Source organism: Galeopterus variegatus, unplaced genomic scaffold (genome assembly GCF_000696425.1).
Source record: "Galeopterus variegatus unplaced genomic scaffold, G_variegatus-3.0.2 Scaffold6228, whole genome shotgun sequence".
Taxonomy (NCBI): domain Eukaryota; kingdom Metazoa; phylum Chordata; class Mammalia; order Dermoptera; family Cynocephalidae; genus Galeopterus; species Galeopterus variegatus.
The window spans coordinates 68,240-82,772 of record NW_007732339.1 but is presented as its reverse complement, the minus strand read 5'-3'; the positions used below and the strand labels follow the sequence as shown (position 1 = coordinate 82,772).

General features: G+C 34.3%; 1 protein-coding gene across 5 annotated transcripts in view; it reads right to left on the bottom strand.

The window, feature by feature from the left end:
* ORC3 (origin recognition complex, subunit 3) overlaps window positions 1-14,533 on the bottom strand; it is a 61,095-nt gene that overhangs the window by 35,121 nt on the left and 11,441 nt on the right. For 3 of the 5 annotated variants that reach the window (XM_008590608.1, XM_008590609.1, XM_008590611.1), the window contains exons 3-9: window positions 11,909-12,006; window positions 9,844-9,988; window positions 7,203-7,307; window positions 6,041-6,192; window positions 4,645-4,778; window positions 2,790-2,949; window positions 1,351-1,464 (exon numbers count right to left, since the gene is read on the bottom strand). In XM_008590608.1, coding sequence (XP_008588830.1) covers window positions 1,351-1,464; window positions 2,790-2,949; window positions 4,645-4,778; window positions 6,041-6,192; window positions 7,203-7,307; window positions 9,844-9,988; window positions 11,909-12,006 — 908 coding nt within the window. The remainder of the gene's footprint in view (window positions 1-1,350; window positions 1,465-2,789; window positions 2,950-4,644; window positions 4,779-6,040; window positions 6,193-7,202; window positions 7,308-9,843; window positions 9,989-11,908; window positions 12,007-14,533) is intronic. The other 2 variants (XM_008590610.1, XM_008590612.1) reach the window with 2 other exon arrangements.

Below are 14,533 nucleotides of genomic sequence, written 5' to 3'. Positions count from 1 at the left end.
AAACTCCCCCCCTAAGCCCCTCAGTAGAAAATCTCTCAGGGGTTGCATTGAACTGTGGCGGGGAGGGAGGCAGGGGTGTGTGGGGGATGTGTGTGTTGTTACTTTAGTAGTAGTTAAATACTTAACTACTACTAGCCTACTGTTAAGTAGCTATTATTAGCAATGTATTTATTGAAAAAAATCCTCACAAAGTGGACCCATGCAGTACAAACGTGTATTGTTCAAGGGTTTGCTATAAAACGTTTTTTACTTCTTTAAAGGGTTATTACAGAAGAAGAAGCTGCGGCAGTAATCACATGTAATCTGCAAAGCTGAAATGTTTAATATCTGGCCGTTTACAGAAAAAGTTTGCCAACCCCTTATTTATAGCATTTCATAGGTAGAAAATCCATAAGCTTTCATCAGATTCTCAAAAAAAGGTCTCTTCCTCCCCACTTGCAAAATGTTGAAGAATCACTGGAAAGGGAGAAGTCTTTTTCCCTTATTAATATCCTAACTGATATATTCCCCACATTTTACTGCAAGGTAACAAAGGAGTGGTAGAACCTAGAATAAAATAGCTTGAATTTACTTACTCTAGATTTTGCCATTTAAAATGCCTTAATTATCACACTAAACAGTCTGAAATAACATACAAATTATTTGGAATCAGCTTGTGAATTTTCTTTCTTTTTTTTTTTTTTCTTTTTTTTTTTTTTTCCTTTTTTTGTCTTTTTTCGTGACCGGCAACGGATTGCAACCCTCAGTGTCGCGCCCGCACCGGACTGGGACCGGCAACGGGATCGCAACCCTCGGTGTCGCGCCCGCACCTCGCTCAGCCAGTGAGCGGCCAGTCTGTATGTGGGATCCAAACCCTCGGCGGGAGGGTCGCCGTGCTCACAAGCGGCGCACTGTAGCAGTGCGCCACCGGGCCAGCCCCAGCTTGTGAATTTTCAAACCCATTACTGTCTTCTTACCTGAAGTCCTTTTATAAAGTTTTGAATTGAGAAATCATGATACAAAAAAATTGCAAGGTAACAAAGGAGTGGTAGAACCTAGAATGCAAGGTAACAAAGGAGTGGTAGAACCTAGAAGGATCGCAACCCTCGGTGTCGCGCCCGCACCTCGCTCAGCCAGTGAGCGGCCAGTCTGTATGTGGGATCCAAACCCTCAGCGGGAGGGTCGCCGTGCTCACAAGCGGCGCACTGTAGCAGTGCGCCACCGGGCCAGCCCCAGCTTGTGAATTTTCAAACCCATTACTGTCTTCTTACCTGAAGTCCGGTCGCCGTGCTCACAAGCGGCGCACTGTAGCAGTGCACCACCGGGCCAGCCCCAGCTTGTGAATTTTCAAACCCATTACTGTCTTCTTACCTGAAGTCCTTTTATAAAGTTTTGAATTGAGAAATCATGATACAAAAAAATGTTGGTCAGAACTTGTAACACTTTTTCACTTATTTTAAAGGGAAATTGAGTTGTAAGAAGTAGCTGAAAGAGATTAAAGGACGGGAGTGGGACACACCCCTTGTTAGTCTTTACTATTCATAAATATAAGGTACAAATAATAAAGCAAAGAATGATACTATTACACAGTACCTATAAAAGCTGCAACAGTAGCTGGTTTTTTTTAGGTCATATATCAACCAAAATTTTAAGTTAACTTATACAACAATAACAACAACAAAAACTAGCTATTTGTACTACATCTTCAGAATTGAAGATGTTCACCATCCTCCATCCAGTTCCTAATTTTTTAAAGGGACCACCTGTTAACTATATAATCCTTTATCTACCACTAGAAGCTACTGCAGAAGCTGTAGGCTTTGGCAATTCTTGTTACCAGCTAAGATTTCTTTTACATCACTACTGAAGCAAATTAATAAAGAGTACCATATTACACACTATTGAATGAGAAACACAAAATAAACAGATGTCTATTTTAAAAGTACAGAATATCTGAATTTGTATCATTTGTCTAATTTTCAATAGCTCACAGTGATGTTTTACATCTGAAAATAAAAAGTCATACTAGGCTTCTTAAACAGAAACACAATTATAGAAGGCCAACTGAATTTGGCTACAATCAACCAATTTTAAATACTATAGATGAAAACATTTTTCCTAAAGTGTCAATACGTCAGATGGATACCATCTTTATGGAAAAAATTATGGAAGTGGTTATAAAGAAGGGGCAGGTTGTCATTAGTTTACCTTATAAAAGCATCATAAAGCATATCTTAAAAGAGCTGAGTCCAGGAACAATTTGTGGAAGGTCAATACTAAAGAATCATTTTTTCTATGTAGGTATAAAATTATTTCTGTTTCTAAAACATATTTAGGTATAGCAGCTAAGGTCTTGGAAAATTTTAGCATACATTTATTTCTTTGTTGTCTTCAAGAGTAGTCTGACAGTCAGTTAGGAAAGCATCTACTAAAAATTTCGAATCATTTTATATAAAATGTAAGACTCAAAACATTGTTATTAATGTTAAGAGGAAGTCTATAAATTCTGCAAAAATTTATTTTAAAAACATAATTTTTCATTGAGTAAAGATATACAGATAAACATAGATAGATATGATTATTCTTTTCATAAAACCTACATTTTATATTAAGAGGCAATACTATATAAAATCACTATAAAACACTATAAAAATCATGACGATAAAAATCATTAAATAAAAATATTAAAACATGTGAAGGTATCTCAATGTTCTGAGATGCAGTGATTAATCATTCACATTTATATTTACAATGTATTCTTGGCAGTCTTCTTTTTATCCTGTTTCACTGGTAAAAGTTTTTCTTTTTACCTTATCAAGCATCGTAGTCAGGTGCTCCTTGCAAGACAAAGATTGGAACAGTTCGATGCACAATAGAGATGATACGGCATGAGAAAGCAACCGGTGGATGATAATAGGAGATGTGGCAATTCCAAAAATGAGTATTAGTGGAAATTCATGCAAATGTTCACTATTTTCAAAGAAACATACAAAAGTATAATTTATTTAGCAAACATATTTCAATACATCATAATTCCAGATTGACAAACTTTAATGCCTGTTTTATAAGACATTCCTAAGGGGTATCATTCCAAATACTAAAATTTTCCAGGCCATTCATTTTTTTCTGTTAAAATAACAGAGAAATAGTTATTTCCCTGAAATTCTAGCTCTGAGTCAATCTACTAATGGATCCTCTCATTTTATAAGTAAGAACACAGAGGTCCAGAAAGATCAAGTGCCTTCCCCTAAGGTTATTTAATCTCATGTGTTAGAAACCATTTCATTTAACTTCTCATCCAAAGTTTGAGTCCTACCTACAGTCTTTCTCACAGTTGGACATCCAGCCTATGCTTTAAGAGTTCAGAGACATAAAGCTCATTCATTTTCAAGGTCACTTACTCTATTTATGGACATTTTAAACAGACACTATGTTGTCCAATCATAACAGCCAAGAATTAGAAAACTTTTCTTAACACATGTTACATCCCTTCCTTGTATTCTTAACTCAAACACACTGAACATGATTTATTCTTAGCATTACCACGATGAATATAAATGACTTCCACAGAGCAAAATAGCACTATCTTTGACGGCTACTGCAAGTCAGAGCACTTTGCATCATGGTTTATGATTTTGCTTGCTCTCTCCTATTAGTTACTACTTTTCAGTATTCTAGCTGAATGCAGTTCTACCATAATAGGAGTAAAGCGCCTGAATTCTCTTACTATTGTAAAGTTCCTCTTTTGTACTTTTTGATGGCTAAAGAAGTCACAAGTGTAGCTCCAAAAAAGTACAGGTTCACTACCTTGTACTGTGTATTTTCTCAGCATTGTAAGCAGTTCAGTGTTAGCATTAAGAAAAGTCTTAATATTTAGAACTCTTAGAGTCAATAGAAGAAAAAAAGACACTATCAAAATAGGAATTTTTTTTTTTCCCCTTTTTTTGTCTTTTTTCGCCCCCCGCAACAGATCGCAACCCTCAGTGTTGCGCCCGTACCGGACCGGGACCGGCTACGGGATCGCAACCCGTGGTGTCGCCCCCGCACCTCGCTCAGCCAGTGAGCGGCCGGTCTGCATGTGGGATCCGAACCCTCGTACTATGGAAAATGCATATCACTAGATTTTAAAATAGGGTTAGTTACTTCAATTCTGAGTTTCACAAGATTGCCTTGAAGATCCAACAAGATCATGAAAGTAGTTTCTCACAAGAAAAATTATGTAAACATGAGATAATGTTATTAGAAAAATTATGTAAACATAAGATAATGTTATTTAGAGAACATTTTTGCTCAGTAAAGCTATCTGAAACTCAGGGCCCCTAAGGATGGACAGGTATCAGAAAATAATACCTAATAGAAATATCAACCTGGAGTAGTTTAATGGGCAAGTAAGAGAAGAAAACCTTGATGAGATAAACTACATTTTATACTGCCTTACCATTTTAATTCAAAATTGGTTAACTTTGTCTTTGATTCTCATTTGTGGGTCAAAAAGCAAATGAAAAATCTGATGGGAGGTCTTCGAACATTCAATTATAAAGAATTTGAAATCCCTTTGATTTCCATCTAGTTGGTATCAAAATGAAGATTATGCTAAGTTAAAAGTAGTACGTTTTCTTAATAAAAAGAGAATTTTGCACAAAAGCCAGGTGACACGCCATATACCTGCTGATAATTATAAAGTCTTGGAGTACTTTTGTGGTGAAGCTTTCCATATCCTTTAAAATAAGCACAACAGGAGGAGACTGCCATTTGCTAGAAGTAGTCCTCTTTTTCCTTGGCATTTTTGGGTCTGTCTTCTTTTAAGCCATTTAGGAAAGAAGAAGTTAAAAGTAAGCCTTACCACCCAAACAATGCTAAAATGCCACATTTTGATATATCTCCCTTTACATTTCACAGTAACATTGTTTCTTTTATTTCTCCCTAATAATAAATAGAAATTCATTGCAACAGCTAATAGCAGAATCTTTCTGTGTCTGACATGGGAATAATAACCGTGAAGAAAAAGGTTTAGTAAAATCTATAACTCACATGAAATATTTATATTTTCTGCTGAGAAAATGACAGGAAAAACAAGGGAAGAAGAGAAAAATTCTGCAAAATTGATTTTTCTGTTTACTGAAAGTAATATTTTGCTTTGCTTTAAGGTGAGAAGTAGTATTTTTAATTAAAAAGCATAATGAATAGCACTACTTGCTGATCTGTTACTATGAAATTTCAAGCTTGAAAAGAACCCTAAATATCATCTGATCTAATCTCAACCTTTAAAACATATCTGGCATAAATTGCAAGTAGCATTTGATTTCTAGTAAATCTAAAATTGTATATCAAATTAAGGTATTATGGTAAGCATTAGACCTACTTTAGTCCATATATAGAACAAAACGAAACTCACCTATGATGACTACAGCAGAAATGGTGTTTGGAAAATATCACCGTAGTATTTTTTCCCCATACTACCTGGTTACACAGCATCATAAATGAAGGCTGTGGTTTTACAGTACAGTTAACCATGAATCACTTAGACTTTCACCATAGACTGTCAGGGTGAAATGGAACTTCTTTTTGTTTGTCTATTTGTCAAATATACTTTACTTACAAAGCACTGATTCCCCAAGAATGATTTTTAAAAAAAGAAAAACAAGATTATTCCTCATAGGACTGGGTTGACAGTGACTATTGGCAGCATGATTCTATTGCATAAAAACAAACAATAAGAAACCTAAGAGATAATATATTAAAGTTATAGCCATTGTCACAGAGATAGAATCCACAACAGAACCAACTCCTAATGCTCTGTTTTTGTCAGTAGATCACATTTACCCACAAATGAAATGTCCCTGTAAGAACCTAAGCACTTTCGAGGAATTAGGCTGCACTCTAATAAAAGAACACTTCTAAATTCTAGTAACCACAGAAAAAGTAAATAGCTACTATTAAATTAATACCTAGTGCTGCACAAACTTATCCTTATTAGAAAACAGTACTATGTCTAATATAATTTTAATCCCCATCAATCATATGCTACTTTCCTGGGAGAAAATTGTCAGTTTATAGTTACCTGTGCAACAGTCATATACCAACTGGAAAGTGAATCCATTGAATAATGTGTCTTTTTCTTGGTGACCTGAACTCTTTCTTCCTCTTTGGATTTTACATCTACATAGCAATCCATCAACTGTGAGACCAACTTTTGCAAAAAATGTTTCATATCTGCAGAATATAAAAAGAACGCTTACCTCCTCTTAAAACAAAATTAAACCCCCTGAATCATCTTGATCAGTATATTACATTATTTGGGTAGGATCTCTTTTTCTATATTTACCATCAATACAGCTAAAATAATATTTAATATATTAATTATTAACCCTCATTAGTACCCTCTCCATAATGTTTAAATTTCATATTCAGATTAAGATTAGACCAAAGTTTGTGTATTATCCATAATAAAAGTGTTACCTAAGCAAATGTGTAAACTTGAAAACTATGAATTATTTTCAGAATAATATGTATTTAAATTACCCTGGATAACCAAAGGTTTTCAAGGTCCCTAAAAAAAAATTAAGTGTTATTTACATGAATTATTTTATTGATTACAAATCTTTCTTATAGTCATTTTAAAAAATGTCTTTAGGTTTTTACTTAATTTCAATCGGTTTATGAATATAAAAGTAACATAAACACATAAAACTCTTGTATCAGTCCAAATCCAAACAAATTTTAATATATTAGTGTTCACACTCTTTATGATTTGATGATTTCAGACAAGATTATCTCTGCCAATGGACTGTTTTTACTATGGCGGTCTTTAAAAGTGGGACAATAAGATGACACCTGGCTGTAAATATGAGCCTATGTAGCCTACTCTCTCTTTTGGGCTAAATAAGATCTCCCCATTCCCCAATTTTTGGCTTCCTGCCCCAAACCTTCCTATTTATTACAAGGTTCACCAGGTTAAAGAACACATCTTGCAAAATGCCTGAACTACTGCTGGCAGTGAAGCTGATATGGCAGGAATGGGGCCAGAATAAAGGAAGCAGAAAGTGGCAAAGAGTCCTGCAATAGTCAAGATTACTTTGGGAGCCACTCAACCTCACCTTGTCAAAAATGTAGCACTGTGCTCTTCCCACAAACAAAAAGGAAGAAAGAAAGCTAGAGAGAGAGAAAAGGACAGAAGAGATCTGTAACATCTCACCAAGATCATTATGGCATTTATATTTTACCTGGACAATCTTTAGCTTGCAATGAGACTACATATGGTGTGACATTATTCTGAAGGGCTTCTGTTAGGCTTCTGAATGTTAAGTCATGATCTGTGACATTCACACCTATGGGATAATACATTAATATCATCATTTTTATTAATAATAATTTAACAACAGAAGGTAATTAGTATATCAGGCCAACTACCAAGTAAAAACACTTAAAAAACAAAATTAGTAACAGAAACCAAGAAAACATACTACATAAATTAAGAGATATCCATTAACAATAGACATCTAGAGGTGAGGTGTGTACTATATTTATTTGTTAGGAAAGATATTTAGCATAATTCTTCTTTCAAAAAAAATTATTGGGGATGTGTAGTTGACCCTTAAAAATATCTTAGGAGTAATTTCATTACTTTGTCAAATTCATACCGAAATCTTTAAGATAATTATTCAAAAATAAGGGGCTATGGATTCCATCTTACTGTGACCCTGACTTAACATCTGAAGAGAATCCAACCACTAATACTATTAATAGTCATGGTACTAGATACAATAGGTAAAGTGTACACTAATCTGATTTCTGAGGTAAGAGCCTAAAAAGAAATTAAAATTATGTGCCTTTTTGATATTTATCGAACCCCAAGTTTTCATTTCCACAAATCAGAGTTTTAGTGTTTTGCACACAGTTATCAGAGTTAATACAATAGGTAAAGTGTACACTAATCTGATTTCTGAGGTAAGAGCCTAAAAAGAAATTAAAATTATGTGCCTTTTTGATATTTATCAAACCCCAAGTTTTCATTTCCACAAATCAGAGTTTTAGTGTTTTGCACACAGTTATCAGAGTTGAGTGAAAATTTCCCCACTACTTCGGAAAAAATTCTGTTAACTGTTACCTTCCCTAACATAACAATCTGTGATTTCTAGAAAGTCCTTTGGTGCTTAGGCAGATATCAGCAGCAGATACCTTCAAACTGCTTGAGACTTGTAACTATAAAACTTCTATTGCTTGGAAGAAAAAGAAAAGTTTCAAAATCATTCATGCCAACAATAAGCAATCTTTTCTTTTTCAGAAGAGCCAAAAAGTAAAAATATCAGCAAACTACTTTTAAATGGATATATACCCTTTTGAAAACAGAAAATGTGCAACTGTGATTAAACATTCTTTGAGTACAGATTTTTTATAGTATCAAAATTATTTCTAGCATGCATTATGATCTGTGATTTTAAAAATCCATCTCTGAACAAATTTGGGAGTTCAGTAAAACACTGGCTTATCTTGTCTCTTTCACTGAATAACTTTATAAGCTACTTAAGTTCCTTAAACAATGGACTTGTCTATTGCAAATAAGATAACCAGCAATGTGTTTAACTAGAAACATATTCTCCTCAGACCATGATTTTGAAAAAGATAACTTCCATTAGCTTCTTTTTTGCCTTTGGCAGTAGGCAGGCCAGGGACTTAAACAGTGCTCTCACAACAACCATCAGACCATTCATCCTGATTGTGCTTCCTCCCCTCCACTTCCAACTGCTGTAACCTGGCAGTAGAGAAACAAAGCTTCTAACAGTACAAGTGGGACATTGCTGGGCCTCAGTTTCTCATCCATAAAAGGAAGGGGTTTTAAAATTAGACAGCAGTCTGCATTATTTAAAGTTGGTCCATATCCTTATAGAAATCATTGCTTTGAGTCTTGTTGCTTAGTGTGGTCCTGGGATCAACAATATGGGCCTGTTAGAAATGCAAAATTTCAGGCCCCACCCCAAACTTATTAATGAAAATCTTCATTTTAATAAGATCCCCTGGAGGTTATTTGTAGGTAAATTAAAGTTTGAGAAGTACTGTCCTAAACATAAGGAATAAGATTTGGGTAATGGACAGAATTAGGGGCAGTATTAAAGAAGAGAACTGATTTCTTAGATCAGAGCCCACTAGTACGAGCAACCCTCAAATAACAAACGGGAAGTGAAAAAAAGAGCATGTTTGGAACTCAAATAAATTCAACTTAGTTCAAAAATAATAACAGAAGTTTGCTAATATTCCAAAGAAATTTTTTCCATTACCCTGGAATCCAAATGTTTGGTAAAGATGGGATATTAGTGATAGACATTTAAGTAACTAATAAATGTACAACTAGCAATCCAAAAGCAATTTATATACAATTCATCCAAATCCCTTTCTAGGCAATTAATATTAATACAATGAAATAATCTAACACTGAAAATTAAGCACAGGGAAATAAAATTAAAGTCAGAGCAATTCTACTGAAGAAAGAAAAAGTATAAAAATCAAATCTACAAACACACTGGTGGTTTCTTTATTAAAAAATCCAAATCTCATATACTCTCATAATATATCTAAGGAAGAAAGAGTAAAACAAATATATTTCCCGTTCTGACAAAAAATTGAGGAGAGCACTAGCTGGATCAATTTCCTTTAATTTATAGATGTATGATCAGTATAAGGAACTTTTATTGGTTTTGAAAATATGCAAAGCAAACTAAAATTGGTCTAATTCTATAAATAAAAGAGACCAAGTGGGCTTATCAGAACAGTTTATTCCCCACTATTCTCAACAATAAAGGAACCAATTAAAAAAACCCAAAATACATACATGTATGCATGAACAAACACACATATATATACACATACCAAGAATAAGAGCAGCAGTTGGAATTTCTCTGAGTTTTGTTTGATAGCCCCAGTTTCTTGAATTCTTCTGGAACCCAGAATAAGACTTTTGCAGAAATTCAATTAGACTGTCAAACAGGTTTTTATTTAATTCTTCTTGTAGTTGCTACAAAGAAAACACAAAACTATAAATTATTATTATTAGTGGTAATCTGATGTGTCTTTCCTGGTTTTGGAAAGAAAATTATTGTGGATTCAATTCCAAAGATTACATGTAAAATTATTAAAAGATAGATGAAATAAAAAGAGTTTTTTCCTTAAATCACGAGTCATTAGTGTTTTGGATTCCTCCATTTAAAAAATCCCTCTAACTCATTCAACAAACACTTACTAATAACCACCTTATGGATGAAAAACAGTCTACCTTAAAAAGTTGAAGAAATGAGGCAAGAACATGCACAATTAAAATACATTGTGTAGAGTGCTATGATAGTATAGGAACGAAGAGTAGACCATCTGATTTAAGCTGAGGAGGTGACATATTTGAACTAAGGCATCAGCAGGTGATGGAAGAGGAGACAGGAGGTAAAGGAAAGTTAGAAGGAATGAGGAGTGCGGAAGGCAAGGATGGAAAAAAGCACCAATCATCTGGGTAACAAGATATAGCTAAGTATAAAAAATGTGAGTAGTAGTAGGAGATAAGGCTGACAAATAAGCAAAGGTCTAGACCAAGAAAATACACATGTGATGTTAAAGGGTTTAGATTTTATCCTGCGGGGAGAGCCAATGAGGGAATTAGTGAAGCAGAGACATGATTAAATCAGGGTCAAGAAGGGGATAATCGGGCAGCACAATGAAGGCCAGAAAAGAGAGCATCAGGGAAACCATACTAATACAGGGATTGGAAAACTCTGGTAGCCTGACATAAGTTTGCATTGCCTGGAGGAGACACTTTTCTAATTTGGCCAATGGTGCCATAAGGGCTAGTGGCAGAACTGAAGGATGTGACATCAGAATCAGGGAGGCCAGTTAGGAAGTATATAGTCCGTTTCTGTTGCTTATATTGAAATACTTGGTACTAGGTACTTTGTAAGAAAACGAAATTTATTGCTTACAGCTTTGGAGACTGGGAAGTCCAAAGTCCAGGGAACACATCTGGTGAAAGCCTTCTTTGGTGGTGATTTCAGTGACTCAGGGTATCACATTGTGAAAATGGAGGAGCAGAGAGATAGAGACTCTCACATGCTCTCTTTTTAAAGCCCTCAGAACCAATCCCATGACCCCCATTTTTAATCCATTCACTACAGCATGGTACTTACAATCTAATTACCTCTTCAAGGCCTCACCTTTCAATTACCATAATAGGATTTCTCACGCTCTTAACAGTCACAGTAGGGATCAAGTTTTGAATATATACAACTTGGGGGACACAATTTATTCTACATTAGTAGTATATTATGACAACCCATGTTAAGAAATGAAGAGGGTCTAAAGTTGAAAACCACAAATTCATATACCTTCAGGATAACATGGAATACATGAATGAGCAAAGCCACTAGGTGTAAAGCAATACAGACTGGTGGGAAGCAGTAATAAACTGGAAAGTGCATAACCTTCCCAAAGGCCACCAAGACACAAAAACTGTAACTTTCTGTTGGCCAAACAAAACAAGTCCACAGCTCAAGATGTTGGCCCTAGAGTTCTCAATTTGCTATAGTGGTGAAATTTTTCAGAGCTGGAATATAAAGAACACGGTAAATGGCTATGAGGATGAGGGTGAAGGAGTTTAGAAACAGCTTGATTTTGTACTTGTGTAACTTGTATAACAGAATGGATAATTTGATAAGAGTGCCACCATTTGAAAGTTCCTTGCTTTAGTAGCTATCATAAACATATGTTCCAGCATTTGAAGATATGTTTACTATTTAGAATATGAGAGATTTTTTTAGGATATATAGATTATGCTTGACCAATATTCCCTACATTTCCTCAGTACTCTTATAAATTGGTGGAAAGGAAGATGTGGAGCAACAAACATAAGATTTACGGTATTAGAGAAATGTTATTTAAAAAAAAAAGTATTTACCTCAGTTTCAGATTTCATCTGTTGCCATATCAACCGATAAGTTTCGAATCGAAGCTTACTGTCCTCAGACTCATTTTTCCCTTTATTAAAATAGTCCTCTAAAAGCACAGAAAGAAATAAGTCAGTCTCTTTTTTCATATAGTAAAAGTTAAAAACCCTGTGTGCAAAGTCACACAGTAAGAAACGGAGGTTGAATTTTTTTATATGCATCAAAAATAAATATATTTGGGGAAGGTAACATTCAATATCCTTTGTACTTAATTTTATTTGTATATCTTATATTTTAACCATATTGATGGTATTTTTAACATTAAAAATGTCATTAATTTTTAGATTGCATTTCTATCATTTACTTTTGAATTTCTAAGTTATTATTTAATGGTTTTTGGTTTGAGGTATATTCACTTAATATTAACGTGTTTTCCCTATTTGCTCTTAATCTATGACCTTGTATACTTTGCCTCATATATTTGCTTTAAACTTTACTCTATTAAACAATATTTACTACTATTCTTATTTACTTATTCCACTTACATAGTTTAGTCCAGTCTTTCATTTAGCCTGTCTGTATTATTTTATGTCCTTTTAAAATGTGTTCTCCAAGTGGTCAGCCATTTGTCAAAATACCATTTATTGCAGTGGTTTTCAAACTTTTTAAACCATGATCCACATTAAGGAATACATTTTACATCATAATCTAATACATGTACATATAATAGAAACAAAAACAAAAGTCCCACAAAATAATACTCACCCTTATTTCATAACAGCAAATGTTTTCTGTTTTTTAAAACTATTATCACAGCCCACTAAATGGATTTCATAACTCACATATGGATTATGACTTTAGGTTTGAAAAGTACTATATTGAATAATCCATCCTTTCTCCCACTAAATTTGAGATGCTCTTAATAGTCTATATCCTTACATGTATGTTGAATTATTTTTTAACTTTTTCTTTTGTTCTACTGAATCCAAATCTATTCCCAGACCAGTCCTGAACTGTTTTAATTATTGCAACTTTGTATGTATTATGTTTTAATATTGAATAGATCCAGGTCTTCCTCCCACTGTCACCAAATGTTGTCATTCTTTTTCAAAAAAATTTAGACCATTCTTTCAAATTAATTTTATAGTAATTTTGTCACTTCTCAAAAATAATTACACTAGTATTTTGAGTAGATAAAACCAAATCTGTAGATTGATTTGGGGAGAAATAATATCCTTAATACATTAAAAAAAATTATCACCCCAAAACATCACAGGTCTCCTCCTTTAAACAAATATTTTATATTCTTTATAGTTTTCTACTTCATATTTCTTGTTTACTGATCGATATTTTATTGCAACAGGTAGAGCTTTCACGGTATTAAATTCCAGCTGCTAGTGTACTACCATCAAGTTTTAATGTTAACTGGTAGTGGTAGTTTGGAGTAGAAATTCTTTTTCATGTTAAAGAACCTTCCTTTTAATCATAGTTGACTCAAAGTTTTTAGCAAGTATTGATTTTTAATTTTTATATTGATTTTTATTTTTTTAAATTGATTTTTAATATTTTCAAAAGTCTCAGAATATACTGAAATCGTCATATGGTAAAATGGTAAAATACAACAAAAAAAAGAAAGCAAGGAGACAAAATATTACTACAGACAAAACAGAATAACAACGCAGCCTTAAATAGAACAAAAAATCATTTTATATAGATAATGGGTAAAATCACAATAAAATGTTAAAGTGGCAAATCAAGACACAAATTTTTTAAGTGCTGAGCCACACTGCATCAAAACACAGTGAAAAAACTCTTAGAAACTGGGAAACAACAGCAATAGGCATTTTAATCTGTTACTGTGATTTCATGCAGTCATTGATAGATCAGGTAGGTAAAGAATAAATAAGCATTGAAAGGAGCTGAAGAATGTAAATTCTCACTATTGTCAGGTTTCCTCTTGCCTTATCTCCTGCGTGTTTTAGTTCAGTGTGAACATGTCCTACAATGCCAGTGCTGCTGCCAGTCTCTCTCTCTCCCTAGTTCTTGTCCAGCTGTTTTGTTGGATGTGCTGTCATCCACAGCATACTGAGGAGAGGGAGAGTTACCAGTTTTCTCTTAGGTACATGCCCAAGTGTCTTCAAGTCAGGGGACAGACAGTGGGCAAAATGCAGAGCATCTTCCTACTTCTCAGGCAATCTGTCTCAAGAATTGAAGCCAGTGAAGGTCAAGAGCTAAAATCTGGATATGTTTCCCTCATTCCTGCTCCATCTGTCTTATAATTAGGGTCAATTCCTCAAAGATTTTCATATTGTAACTGTACCTGCTGGTTTCAGATCAGCACAATGAAAAAAAAAAAAAAAAAAAAAACTAATGAACTTCTAAAGCAAAGTTTAAATTATACAATCATACAGATTAGACTTGCTAACACTAAAAACTGTAGTAAACAAATGTTAATAAATTATAGCTGAAATTCAACAGAAAGAGTTCTAAGCAAAAACTTGCCCCAATGATGGTTAGAGCAGGGACTCTGGAACCACTCATTTTGGGTTCAAATCTCAGCTCCAGGGCCGGCCCGGTGGCGCACTGCTATAGTGCGCCGCTTGGGAGTGTGGTGGCGCTCCTGCCGAGGGTTCGGA